The sequence below is a fragment of the Trichechus manatus genome, unplaced genomic scaffold (genome assembly GCF_000243295.1).
Source record: "Trichechus manatus latirostris isolate Lorelei unplaced genomic scaffold, TriManLat1.0 scaffold00003, whole genome shotgun sequence".
Lineage (NCBI taxonomy): Eukaryota > Metazoa > Chordata > Mammalia > Sirenia > Trichechidae > Trichechus > Trichechus manatus.
The window spans coordinates 18,434,941-18,448,552 of record NW_004443939.1 but is presented as its reverse complement, the minus strand read 5'-3'; the positions used below and the strand labels follow the sequence as shown (position 1 = coordinate 18,448,552).

The 13,612-nt window shown below is 42.9% G+C and overlaps 1 protein-coding gene across 1 annotated transcript in view; it reads left to right on the top strand.

The window, feature by feature from the left end:
- Nucleotides 1-1,146: 1,146 nt before the first annotated feature.
- The window catches only part of PTGER3 (prostaglandin E receptor 3), a 99,219-nt gene continuing 86,753 nt past the window's right edge, over nucleotides 1,147-13,612 (top strand). The window contains exon 1 of the mRNA XM_004369057.2: nucleotides 1,147-2,094. Coding sequence (XP_004369114.1) covers nucleotides 1,240-2,094 — 855 coding nt within the window. The 5' untranslated portion in view covers nucleotides 1,147-1,239. The remainder of the gene's footprint in view (nucleotides 2,095-13,612) is intronic.

Genomic DNA, 13,612 nt, shown 5'->3' with positions numbered 1-13,612 from the left:
ACTTAATAAAGATGTCACTAGGCAATGCTCATTTTTACTGTTGTAGTGTGCCATTCAATTTCAAGGACAAAGTTTCCATATCGTTTAAGGCCTTCAGAACACCTAAACAGTTTCTAGTCCTAACTTACCAGAATGAGCCAAGCGGGGAGAAGGACAGCTGGAGGCTTAGAAAGAGAATACCTCCCTCTTCCTCTAGTTCCCATGGGCTGGCAGCAGTTGACTTCACTACCTCAGGTTTGCATGTGGCTGCCACCTGCCTTGAGCCACTTTTGCCCTAGCTGACTTTTTTTCCTTGGGAGGGGGAAGATTAGGTGGGGGTAGTAGTTAGGATTTCCTTGTCTTTGAATTTGACTATCCTGGTTTTATTGCTAAGTGCCTATTTTCCTGTGCCTGTTTTCTTACATTGCGAGGCACTGTCTTACAGAAACTGTATAGAAACGAATATCTTATAGTTTTATTGGGTCTTCGGGGGCAGGGCACCTTGCTGGTGGTCCTTCCAGAGTCCCTCGCCAAGTATTAAGGAAGAAAAGTTCACGCAGATTGCTCAAGGACGGGTGATTTACACTTCCCAGAGTAACAAAACTTTAGGAGGATGATCCGATCCCTGCATAAGAGTCTGTGGATGACCGGGGAGCGCGGGCGCTCAGGTCCTCCTTGGCAGCTAGCCTGGGCTGGGAAGACCAGTGAGACTTCTCAGCCGCCCGCCGCCCACGGACGCTCCTCTGCGGAGAAGAAGAGCAAAGCCCGGGGCCGAGGAGGCGCAGAGCAGGACAGGGCTGCCAGCCGGCGTCCCGTCGGCCAGAACACGGGCGATTGGAGACAAGTCCTCCGGGGAGCTTCTCCAGCCAAGGTGGCCGGGGGAGAGGGCACGCAGCAGCCAAGTGGGGCATCGGTTGCTTCTCCACCCTCCTCCCACCGCACTTCCCGCAGTCGCGGGCGCCCCGCCCCTCCTTGGCCATATAGAGGGCCGGAGCACCTCGGCGCGGCTCGGAGCGACAGGCTTCCAGCAGCGGATGGCGGCTGCCTGCGCTGCCTGACAACCCTGGCGCCGCCGCAGCCAAAGTAGCGGAGCACAGCGGCGGTAGCGCCCCGCACCATGGAGGGCAAGCCAGCCCCAGCCCGAGCCCGAGCCCGAGCCCGAGCCCGAGTCGGCGCCGACCTTTGCCGCTGCCCGCGCCGCGTCTGCCAACTCCCGCTGCTGCTCTCTGGGGGTCGTCGTCTCCTCACCTCGAAGCCAACATGAAGGAGAGCCGGCTCTGCCCCGGTCTCAGCCCTTCCTATCCGGGCATGTGGGCGCCAGGCAACCTCACGAGTTCTCCAGGGACCCGAGAGGGGTGCGGCTCCGTGTCGGTGGCCTTCCCGATCACCATGTTGATCACTGGCTTCGTGGGCAACGCGCTGGCCATGCTACTTGTGTCGCGGAGCTACCCGCGCCGCGAGAGCAAGCGCAAGAAGTCCTTCCTGCTGTGCATCGGCTGGCTGGCGCTCACCGACCTGGTCGGACAGCTGCTCACTACCCCGGTGGTGATTGTCGTGTACCTGTCCAAGCAGCGCTGGGAGCAGCTCGACCCGTCGGGGCGGCTGTGCACTTTTTTTGGGCTGACCATGACTGTCTTCGGGCTGTCTTCGCTCTTCATCGCCAGCGCCATGGCCGTCGAGAGGGCGCTGGCCATCCGGGCGCCGCACTGGTACGCGAGCCACATGAAGACGCGCGCCACCCGCGCGGTGCTGCTCGGCGTGTGGCTGGCAGTGCTCGCCTTCGCCCTGCTGCCGGTCCTGGGCGTGGGCCAGTACACTGTCCAGTGGCCCGGGACGTGGTGCTTCATCAGCACCGGGGGAGGGGGCAACGGGACTAGCTCCCGGGACAACTGGGGCAACCTTTTCTTCGCCTCCGCCTTTGCCTTCCTGGGGCTCTCAGCGCTGGCCATCACCTTCGCCTGCAACCTGGCCACTATTAAGGCTCTGGTGTCTCGCTGCCGGGCCAAGGCCATGGCGTCGCAGTCCAGCGCTCAGTGGGGCCGGATCACAACCGAAACGGCCATCCAGCTCATGGGGATCATGTGCGTGCTGTCAGTCTGCTGGTCGCCGCTGCTGGTAAGTACTTCAAGGGGACTAGGAGGTTGGGGTAGGCGAGCGCGCCCACAGGAAATGGAGACTTCTCCAAGGGGCCGCACCTGCAGGGGTGTGTTTGCAACCATGGAGCACTGGAGAGTTATGTTGGGACCTAACAACCCAAGCACTTCCAAGTTGAACTTCTCACTTACTTTCTGAGTACCTTCTATGTGCTAGACATCGCATTAGGCGCTGGTTATGCAAACATGGAAAACACAGGGCTGTTGTCCAGCAGGCGCTCACATTCTGAGGATACCCAGGTATCCTTTAACAGCAAGTGCAGAGATAGAGAAGTGCCTTGGGTGCTCAGGGAAAAGAATGGCGGTGACAACTGAGGATTGATGCTATGGGTTTTCTCCTTATTTCTAACCCCTCTCTCACGTCGGGGTGATTTTCCATCTATAGACGTATCCTGCCTGCGACCCCAGAGCAACACAGCCCTAGCCCAGCTTCTGAGCTATTGTGCGCTCTTCTGCGCGGGCAGCGCTAACCTGCTTTCTGTAGTCATTCTTGACTGGAAGCAGAAGGCAGGACGCCTCCCACTGCTGCAGCCATCCTCAGCCTCCCGCCCCCCGCCCCTCGCCTTTCTGTGCTTCACCCTCTGTGAAGTGCTTGAACCTGAGAATCAGTTAGTGGGAACCCTGTTACCGGGTAACTTCCTGTGGTCAGCGCTTGCTTCCCCTTGTTGCAATCCAGGATCTGGGCTGGGTCACAGCTAATCCTGGGATAGGAGGCAGGGGTTTATCCATTTCTCAGCTCCCGATGCCAGCATACCTCTGGGCAGCAAGTGGTCTTTCCACGCATATCTTGTCCTTGCCCAAACACACCTGCTTTTACAGACATATTCAAAGTTTTTCCTCTGTGGTGTTTTTAGCTAGAGATTTCTGTGGGTAAGCTGTTGTTAGGTGCCGTCTAGTCGGTTCCAACCTATAGTGAGTGACCCTTTAGGACCTTGTAGAACTACCCCATAGGGTTTCCAAGAAGCGGCTGGTGGATTCGAACTGCCGACCTTTTGGTTAGCAGCCGAGCACTTAACCACTTCGCCACCTTACTGGTTCCTGATGAGTGGATGCTTATTTAGGTCCCAGGCAGCCTGCCTTAATAGGAGGTGTTGCAGAAGGAGCGACCAGTCACTGTTCCAGAGTTATAACTGATTATAATTGGACCTGAAAGTATATTAGACACTTGTGGAAAACCTCTGAAACCCGTGATACAGTTCTCCAAACCAACCCACGTATAGTTTTAAATCCCTTGTATTTTAAAATAGAAGTGTAGTTTCTCCCTCTCCCCATCCCCTATTTGACAAAACAGATGTTGGAGAATACCTCTGTTTGAAGGGTGTGGTACATTTGGAGCATAAGCTTTGGCTTTAAGACAGTGAAGTGTGGTGACAGGAGAGTTACCCTGGGACCGAAAAGCCCAGCAAGTGGCTGTATGGTCACAGTCCTGTGTTCCAGGAGCTAGAACTCAGGCTGATGTCATCACATGGCCTATCAAAAACAACACCAAGTTTAGACATGTTTACTTCTGTTTTTGAGGAATGGGGTGTGTAGGTGGTCAAACAGTAGAAAAAAAGAGTTCTGAACTGTAAACATTTTACTAAAAGGTGGTAGCATTGGTGGTGGTTCAGTGGTAGAATTCTTGTCTCCCATGCAAGAGACCCTAGTTTGATCCCCAATCAATGCACCTCATGCACAGCCACCACCAGTCTGTCAGTGGAGGCTTGCGTGTTGCCAGGATGCTAAACAGGTTTCAGAGGAGTTTCCGGACAAAGACGGAGTAGGAAGAAGATCTGCTTCCAAAAATCAGCCAGTGAAAACCCTGTGGATCACAACGGTCAGATCTGCAACCAATCTTGGGGATGGCACAGCACCAGGCAGTGTTTCCTTCTGTTGTGCAAGGGGCCCCCAGGAGTGGGAGTGACTGGATGGCAGCCAACAGCAACAAAAGTGTAGTAACTAATGTAACTTTTAAAGACAAGCTGGATTTTTCACAGCTGTCATTTGAGTCCCACATCTTTGAGTTTCTCTAGCACAGGATCTATGCACTAGGGAAAAAAAATACAGTTAAATCATATGAATAAAAGGTATACCCACACAGTAAATCAGACTTTTGGTTTAAAAAAAAAAAAAAGCTAGAAAAGAAACCAGTGTATATTTTGTTTAGAAATTTTGGTTCTGATACCATGAGCATCATAGCCTTAGGAAGAATTTAGACCCAAGAATTGTAACTTAGGATGGTCAAACTCAATCTGTTAAGAAATATTATAGTTGGAACTAGTCTTATATAATTTCAATTAATATCTGCATTCAAGTAATATTTATTGGTTTGCAACATTTTCTCAGCCACTTTATTTGTTCAGTTCTCAAAAAAAATTAAAATTGAAATAAATCCAACGTGATAATATTGAAGAAAAGAAATTCATGGTTTCCAAAACATGTACTTTTTAAACTAAAGGAAACGTTTCTATTTTCTGTTTTATGCATCACTGAAATTAAATCTCCAAACATCTTTAGAAAGATCTATAGCACAAAGTTGGAATTATTACAAAGGAAAGAAACTGGCAAAACTGCTTTTTTTTTTTCACTAGGTGAGCGAATTCTAAGGATCAAAACTTACTGAATTGAATTTTCAATATGTTAATGTTAAAATGAAAAATTGTTTTTATACTTTTTTTCTAACTGTAGGTAAAATACATGTTTTCTATTAACTTTTGTTGAATTCGGCATAGGATACTAATCTAATTATCCAATCTTTTTACTTAAAAGGACACTTAGTATATCGTACCTTTGAAGACAATCATTACTATAATAACTTTTAATTGTTACTGTTAGAAAATTTAGTAGAGCAGAAATACCATGATAAGAAAGTGTCCCAAATGTTACAAGTTGCCACCAAATAAATACTTATAACAGAGATTTATGGAGCAATAAAAGCTTTTTTTCGCAAAAACTTTGCAAAATACTATATGAGATATGAAATTAAGGGATAATACAATGGGGAACCGTGTCACCAGGATACATGATCTGCAGTTCTCAGTCACTGTTTCTGTGAGGCACCAAATAGCCATTCTGTTGGCATCAGCCAATTGACTCGGCAATACTTAGTATATTATTATTGTTTTATATTTTTATGAAACATGCTCAGCAAATATTCCAGTTATGCATGTTTCCAGAAACAGGATTAGCCCTAGGGTGTTGTGCAGAAGAAGCCAAGGGCACTTTTTGTACCTGGCACTCCCCAAAAAGGTAGAATGTGGTTAGTACTATAGCCATCTTAAAAACAGTAAATCCAAACCTAGCTATCAATATTGTGAAAAGAGAAGTATAAGGAGCAAACAGTGTTTCTCATCTACAGTCTTGAAACAAGATGAAAGCAGCCTTAGAAATTTTTGCCTATAATCTTGAACCAGAAAATTCCTGGCTCAATATTCACAAATGCAATCAGGGATACTTCAGTTTAAGAAGATGTTGCACATTATAGTTTGATTTTTTAATTATAATTTAAGGAATTTCATATATTTTGACCATTAAAATTGACCTTTAATATACCACATGTGGTAGTTATCTGTGATAGATTATTTTATAAAAGTAATGCTCTTGTACAGTATATAAAAGAAGTATTATTCATTTGCTAATCTTCTCTGCTAATAAATCCCTACCATATTCAGGATGTTGCTTTAATGAAAATGATTAAACATGTGAATCAGCACTATAGGGAAAATCTTCTATAATTTGTCTTTTATAAGAGTTGAGATTATTCAGAATTCTTTACATTTTTGAGTTTAGTATAATATATTATTTAGACAGTATGGAAGGGATATTAAATAAGCTTGTTAAAAACTGGTCATGGAGTTATAATCTCTTCAGAGAAGCAGAGAAGCAGAAATATCACATTTATGAGGAAAGAATTAGAGAACATTACAAAATAAGATAATAACTTCGGCTTGCAGAAAATAATCTACCTGAATTTGCCAGAGTAGGCTTCCAGGAGGAGTCCCTGAGTGGTGCAGATGGTTAAGACACTTGACTGCTAACCAAAAGGTTGGAGGTTCAAGTTCACCCAGAGGTACCTCCATAGAAAGGCCTGGAGATCTACTTCTGAAAAATCACCCCTTGATAACCCTATGAAGCACAGCTCTACTCTGACACACATAGGGTCATCATGAGTCAGAGTTGACACACACACACACACAAAGACTTCCAAGGACAGGTGGGATGGCAGAGCTAGATCGCACTCATGGCTGAGAGGAAGCATGTGCCCAAGAACCCAGTCTGATGATAGCAAGGCATGTACACTAGAATTATGAGAAGAATAATTTGAAAAGGTTAATGAGGCCAGACTGAGGTAGTCCTGAATGACAGTATGAGGACTGTACACTTTTGACAGTAGGCGGTAGAACCTCTGGGTTTTTGAGTAAGGGAAATAGTTTTAAAAAGATTGGCATGGCTATAGTGTGTAGATAGATTTGGACTGGAAAATGAGAAAGTGAGATCAGTTATGACTTGCTTTTGCAGGACGGTTTGGGCCTTAGGGTAGAAACACTGGGAAGAGTTGAATCAGAGAAGGAAAGGTAAGAGGGAACTAATGTTATTAGAAATGAATGATTTAAGGATTGATTCAACAAGCATTTATTGAACACCTGCAATGTCCTATGCACTATGGAAAATATGTTCACAGACATTAAAATGCATCCTGTAAGATTGCCACTATTATCTACATCATTCAGATGAAGAACTTGAGTATAAAATCTATGAGTTTAAAGGTTTACTTGTTTGTTTAGCTTAGCTAGAGGCCAGGAATTCAAGTCTTAATTCATATATATATATATATATATATATATATATATCCTCTTACCTGTAAAGCACACAAGTAGCACTAGTAGATATCTAAGGTCTTTTTCCATTTACATTATTCTCCGATTCTCTTGTCTGGAAGAATCAGGGTTCAATTAACTAAAAGGCACAATTTGAAAAGAGGACTATTTGATTGACTGAGTGGCTTTTAGACATGGCACATTTAGGATGATGGTGGATTGTTGCTGTTGTGTGCTGTCTAACTCATAGAGACCCTATATGGGAGAGAACTGCCCCGTAGGATTTTCTAAGGTGTAATCTTTACGGGAGCAGATTGCCAGGTCTTTTCTGTCCAGGAGCCACTGGTAGGTTTGAACCACCTATCTTTCAGTTAGCAGCTGAGCACTTAACCATTGTGCCACCAGGGCTCCTTGATGGTGGATTAACTAAATGGTATATCCAGAAACCCATATAACTTTAAGATGAATGAGTTAAGTCAGGACTAAAAAATGCAGATTGGAGAATATTTCTATTTTGAGTTTATCAGAGAGAGCCAAGAATTAAACACTTCTTAAGCCATCATATTTGAAGAAATTCAGATGGTCTAGAGTTGTAGCATAGTTATAATTTATTGGCCTTTCTCTTTTGAAAAGGCTGTAAAGGTCAATAACTCAATTATAAAAGTTTCCATAGGTTCAGTTTTATGGGAATGACACTCAAGAATATGTACTACAATCATTTTTAACAGATTATTATTAGTCTGGGAGTGCTGAGGGGTGGTAGGTGAGGGAAGGCAGGTGCCATCTTTTAGTTCTCAGTTCTACCCTATGCTGCAGGGAAGCAGTGAAGGGAAGTCTTCTCTAAAACTCCTTACGTGGGTGTGACATTTTCATAACCTACAGTGTTCCACATTTATCTCATTCATGCCTCACAACTCTGATTAAGATCTACAACTGTAACAAGTCAAGTTCTGGCTCCCTCATTTTCCTGTATTTCTTATCTTAGAGGTTAGTAGGACATTTGCATTTGAACTCCTGCCACACTTTGTGAGGGTTTCTAGAAGGTCTCTCAAGTCTCTCTTTTCCCTAGAAAATTCCAGCTTTCATAGATTAAAGAGGGTAATCAAAGGAGCCTCATTTTTCTAGGGGTCTCCCTTATAGCTTGTCCCCTAAGTGTATGTCAGCATTTTTCAGTAATTCATTCTTATACAGAAATGAAAATTGGACTTCTATAACTTCTTTAATAAGAGTGATACACACACACACACACACACACACACACTCACACATACACTGAAGTAGCATTATGGAGTGGAAGTTCTCTGACTTCATGCAGACTGTTCTCTCTCAATTTTTCCACTTGCCAATCCACTCTTCAGTCATTAAACATCTGCTGATCAATCACTTCTTTTGGATTGGCTAAGGTCTCCACTTAGAAGTCATTCTTCGAGAATCCTTCCTTGATCCTCCCTAGGTTTTGTTGGATATCCCTGCCCTTTTCTTCTACAGAGCCCTGCACGTCCCTGTCATAGTCTGAGTCACATTTTACTGGATATATTGGTTAATTGTCTTTCTATTCTCTTAGACCTCCTGAGGGTAGGTACAGTGTTTGTCTTGTGCATTATTTTTTCCTAGGAACAATCATAATTGCCTACCACATGCTGTATACTCAATAGATGCTTATTGACTGAATGCCTGAGTACTAGAATCAGAAGACAAGGTCTGGTCCCAGTTACATAAGCTATTAGTTGTGTGACCTTAGACAATTCACTTGCTTTGTGAACTATTTTCTTTTTGTTGTAATAATATAACATCTACCCAGCCCACTTCACGGATCATAATGAAAACCAATGTGATAAATTTATGTGAGAATAATTGTGAGGTATACAGTGCTATGAAATGTTTTATTACTGAGTCCTTTAGCAAGTTGGAATTATTTCTTCCATATTAGGTACACTGCTCTAGTGTTTTACCGGATAATAATACTGAACACATAGACCATGCCACCCAGAAAACTGGAGAAAAGAGGCAAGCGATTAGTTGTAGTTCACTGGTAAAATATTGGTTCAGAATATGACTTTTCAAAAAAGAAAAAAGAAAATGATAACCATATGTGTATCAATTTTTACAAGGTTTTGTAATTCATCCCCCGCCTGTGTCTCTAATGCATTCTCTCAGCTCTTGAATCCATTCCCCCTCACAGTTGGCAGATAGCTTTCTAAATCTGAAACATGTTGGATCCCATCTCCCCTTCTTCTAACTCTGGAAAAGTAACTCACTCCCTCTAGAATAAACTCTCAACTTTCTAGCAAGGAGTGGAACATGAGAATTGTAGAGTTTGACCTCACAGTGTGTGACCAGGTCCTGTTGTTTTTGGGTGCCGTCAAGCTGATTTTCAACTCACAGTGACCCCATGTAACAGAGTAGAACTGCCCCATAGGGTTTTCTAAGCTGTAATCTTTATGGGAGCAGATTGCCAGGTCTGTCTCCTGTGGAGCCACTGGGTGGGTTTGAATAGCCAACCTTTCCATTAGCAGCTGAACAATTAACCTTTGCGCCACCAGTGTTCCAACCAGGTCCTGACAAGTGTTCCAACCAGGTCCTAAGAATGGCACAAATTGTTATTTTCCCAATTGGCAGCCCTTCCAGACAATCTCTTGGGCATTATTCATAGGGAGGATATTTCAGTGGCTGATTCTGGTGCTTGTTCAAAATCTATATATTATTTCACCAGTACTGGTTTTATGATAGGTGTTTAAAGAACTATAGATCTAAAAATGATGGCTGAGATGGAAGAGAAGAATTGATTATTCATACCTTAATTCTATTACAAAGAAGGAAATCAGCTACTAATTTAGGTAAAAGTCACGTAATACAAGCACAGGAGTCCTTGGGTGGTGCAAATGGTTAAAGGGCTTGGCTGCTAACTGAAAGGTTGGCAGTTCATGTCCACCCAGTGGCACCTTGGAAGAAAAGCTTGGTGATTTACTTCCTAAAAATTGGCCATTGAAAAACTCTATGGAGGATGTGAAGTTGCCATGAGTCAAAATTGACTTGATAGCAACTGATAAATCCTGTATCAAATAGCATTACTATTTATAAAAACAGTCTTGGTAGTAAAAAACAAAAGATCAAGTTGAAGCTAGAAGCCTATTTGTTTTAAACAGTCATTGCTCCAAAAAAATCAAGCACAGTTCTAAAAATACAATTTTGACTGATCCTTTGATGTTTGCTGAAGGTAGATTTGATTTCTATATCTTTTTGTCTTTCTTTTCAAATACTTAATAGGTATAATTTGTTATGGTTGAAAATACGGTTCTTGATAGTGTGATTCATGAAAATTTGAAAAAAATAAGTGTGTTTTTAATGTTGAAAATGATGGAAGAGAGATTGTACAAGATACAATGCATTTTGGGAAATTCACAAGGTGGTAAGGTGAATATTTAAATAGTGTCCTGATGTATGACATCCTTCTGATAACTTACTGCTACCAACCAACTTGTTTGGGTGGGGCTTCTGGAGAGCACACATATTCAGTATTTCCCCAGGTAGACCTGTGCCTCAACAGCCAGTTCCTAAACCAGCATAGGGCAGTTAGTGATTAAGTGACCCCTGTTTCATGTTTCACTACTCTGTTTCATGAGAACAACAATAATAACTACAAAAAAGTTAATGAAGAAGGCAGGTGAGGACCACAGAGAGAATAAGGCACAGATGGCAAGAGACCTGGGTTCTGGTCTTGGCTTTGCCTCCAAATGATGGCAGTCCCTTTATCTTGCTGGTCTTCCCTGTCCTCATCAATAAGATAAAACGACTATCAACTCTAACCTCCCTTTCATTTGTAACTTCCTGTGGTTCTAAATAGATAAAGCGGTCTCTGTAGGACATACTGGAATAAATGTGTGGGGAAAACACCCAAAGACTTCTTAGACGCATAAGAACATATGTAAATGGACAAAGTAGATCATTTATTTTTAATCTAATTATCTGTAAATACTTACTGAGTGCTTGTTATGTGCCTACCACTCTGCTCACCTTCGTGTTATAGTGGTGACCAGGACTGACTTATATGGCCATACCAGTTGTGTAGTTATGTAACTCTAGGAGGCATTAATCACATTATGTTGTACGTGACTAGCACTCCTAGGAGTTGAGCAGTGTGCAACCTGTGCAGCTATGCTTGGTAGCCATGATGGTAAGCAAAATAGAGATACCTTATTCCTTCGTGAAGCTTTCAGTCTACTAAGGTAGATAGACAATAAACAAATAATCATTCCAATAAATAAATGTAATGAGCCTAATGGGTTATTACGGTGCTTGCCCTGACTGCCACACAGTGCTGCTGCTGCAGACTGACCTTGTTTGGGCTGAAGGGCAGTGCTGGTCCACTGCTGCTGTGATGCTTCTGTTGGAACATACCCCTACCCAGGCTGTAGGGTGTCTGTGCTTGGGCTCCATCTTTGGTGGGCATATTAGTTTCACACCCGTAATTCTAGCCATAATTGCACAGAGCACAACCACTGTGCTAAAGTGTATAGAACCAGAAGGGCTGCCAGCCTCAGACCTCATACTGTTCTGAAACAAGCCCTCCCTCTTGTGTCGTTAGGTTCTGGGCTGTATTCAGATCACCCCCTGGCAAGTTTACCTTTCCCTTCCAGTGAATTTTCTTTTAAGACTTTCCATGTCTTTTCCCTCCCATGATTGTGGCCAAAGCTACTTGTCTCCAAGTTTCTTGCCTTCAAATCTTGGGGAGAAGAGTTTGGGTTTCTTGGCCTTTTATTTCCCAGAAGGCACTAGGCCCCATAAGGATGATGGTCTACCTCTTCCCAAGTTATCAGCAGTATATATACTAGGAGTTTTGTGTGTGTTTTCCTTTGCTATATTACACACCTTTCTACTATGCAAATACATACTCACTCTACATTTACCAAAATTAGTGATTCTTACTTCTGTAATATCTGCTCTGATGTAACTTATTTTGTCCACTTGAGCAGAAAAGTGGAAACAGCTTCTGGCCTCCCCTTACATACATCACTAAAACAATGGGCATGTTATGAAGGCAAGAAAAAAGGTGTTTTGTGAGAATGTCAGAGGCTCACTCCTGATGCATTAGTGGGAAGTAGGGGCAGTTAGGAAGGGGCTCTGGGAAAATGCCCTTTATGATGAGCCTTAAAAGATGAGATCTTGAGGAAGAAAGAGCAGTGTGTGAATACATCGATATAGGAAAGAGCTGGAAGCATTGGAGGGACTGAGAGAAGGACAGATAGATAGATTAGAGTGAGTGAAAGGGAGAGCACCTTAGTGGTGAGGCTGGAGAGGTAGGCAGGAGCCAGATAATGCAGAACCTTGTCATTTTCGTTTGGGAGTTTAGATTTATATCTCAAATACAATGGAAAGAAACCAAAAGCTTTAGGAGAGGGAGTTGTTTGATCAGCTTTACATATTAAGAAGATCACTGGGATTGCCTTATGGGATGGAGAGGGCGGGACATCAGAGCCCTGCTATCCAGAGGACAGGTGGAGATGTAGAGAAGTTGATGAGGAAAAACTTCCTGGAGTCCTGTTTTAAGTATTGTCTTAAAAGAAGGAAGGAACATAGCTTGTCGTAGAATTGAGGTGAGCAATGGGGTGGGGGTTCAGTGCAGAGGCATGGAGAAAAAAATTGAGCCAGTTGTGTTGGGAACGGTAAATAAATCTGTTTTTGCTGGAATACATTTGAGAATGTTAAGAAATATTATGAGTCAAATGGAGTTTGAAGGGTGAGAAGGAGAGAAGCACATTGGTAGATTGCCTTGATTAGGAATAAGAATTTGTATTTCATCCTGAGCAAGCCATATTGCTGTTCTATACTTCTATTCCATGGTTCTAAAATAAGGGGGTTCACATTATAAAATTTCTATGTTCGTAAAGATCATTTAGTAAATCAACTCATCTAATGTTTTATCTCTTCCTAGAGTATTCTTGGCCAAATTATCCAAGCTTTGCTTGAACACCTTTACAGGAATGTTGTTGCTTTCCATAGGGCACAATGATTTTCTTAGAGCCCAGCATTGTTTTAGGCTCCTTTTCACACATAATTTATTTTATTTCTTACAAGAACCCTATGAAGTATGTATTATTATTATTATCCCCATTTTTCAGATAATGAAGAAACTAAGGCTGGTAGAGGTTGAGTGATTTGTTCAAGGTAACAGAGCTAGTAAGTAAGTTGTAGAGCTGGGGATTCAAAGGCCAAGCTTTTTCTTCCATGATATGGCTCCTCAGAATAGCTCAGTTCATCTTGGCTTGTTCTGTCAGAAAAATGTTGCTTATATTGATTGAGCTGGAGTCTGTCTTCCCTTTAGCTTCCACCCATGGGTGCTGATTCTTGTCCTTGGCTTAGATGGAACAGTACTGAATTTAATTAGAGACAACTTTTGTTTTTAAAGTTGTATGTTGCTATGATTCGGTATTAGGTATCAAGGAGTTCCACTAAGTTTAAAAGTGGGAATATAACATAAAATTATCTTGAAAGTATCAGGGGAAGGAGCTGTGATTTATTAATTCATTTAATAGACATTTATTGAATATTATTTGTGTGTCAGGTACTGTGCTACCACCTAATTGAATAATGGCATGGCCCTTGTCCTCAATGACTGTGTTGTCTATGGAATAATTTCCTGGAGAATCTTGAGGCTGTGACTCAAAAGAACAATGTTATTTTCCA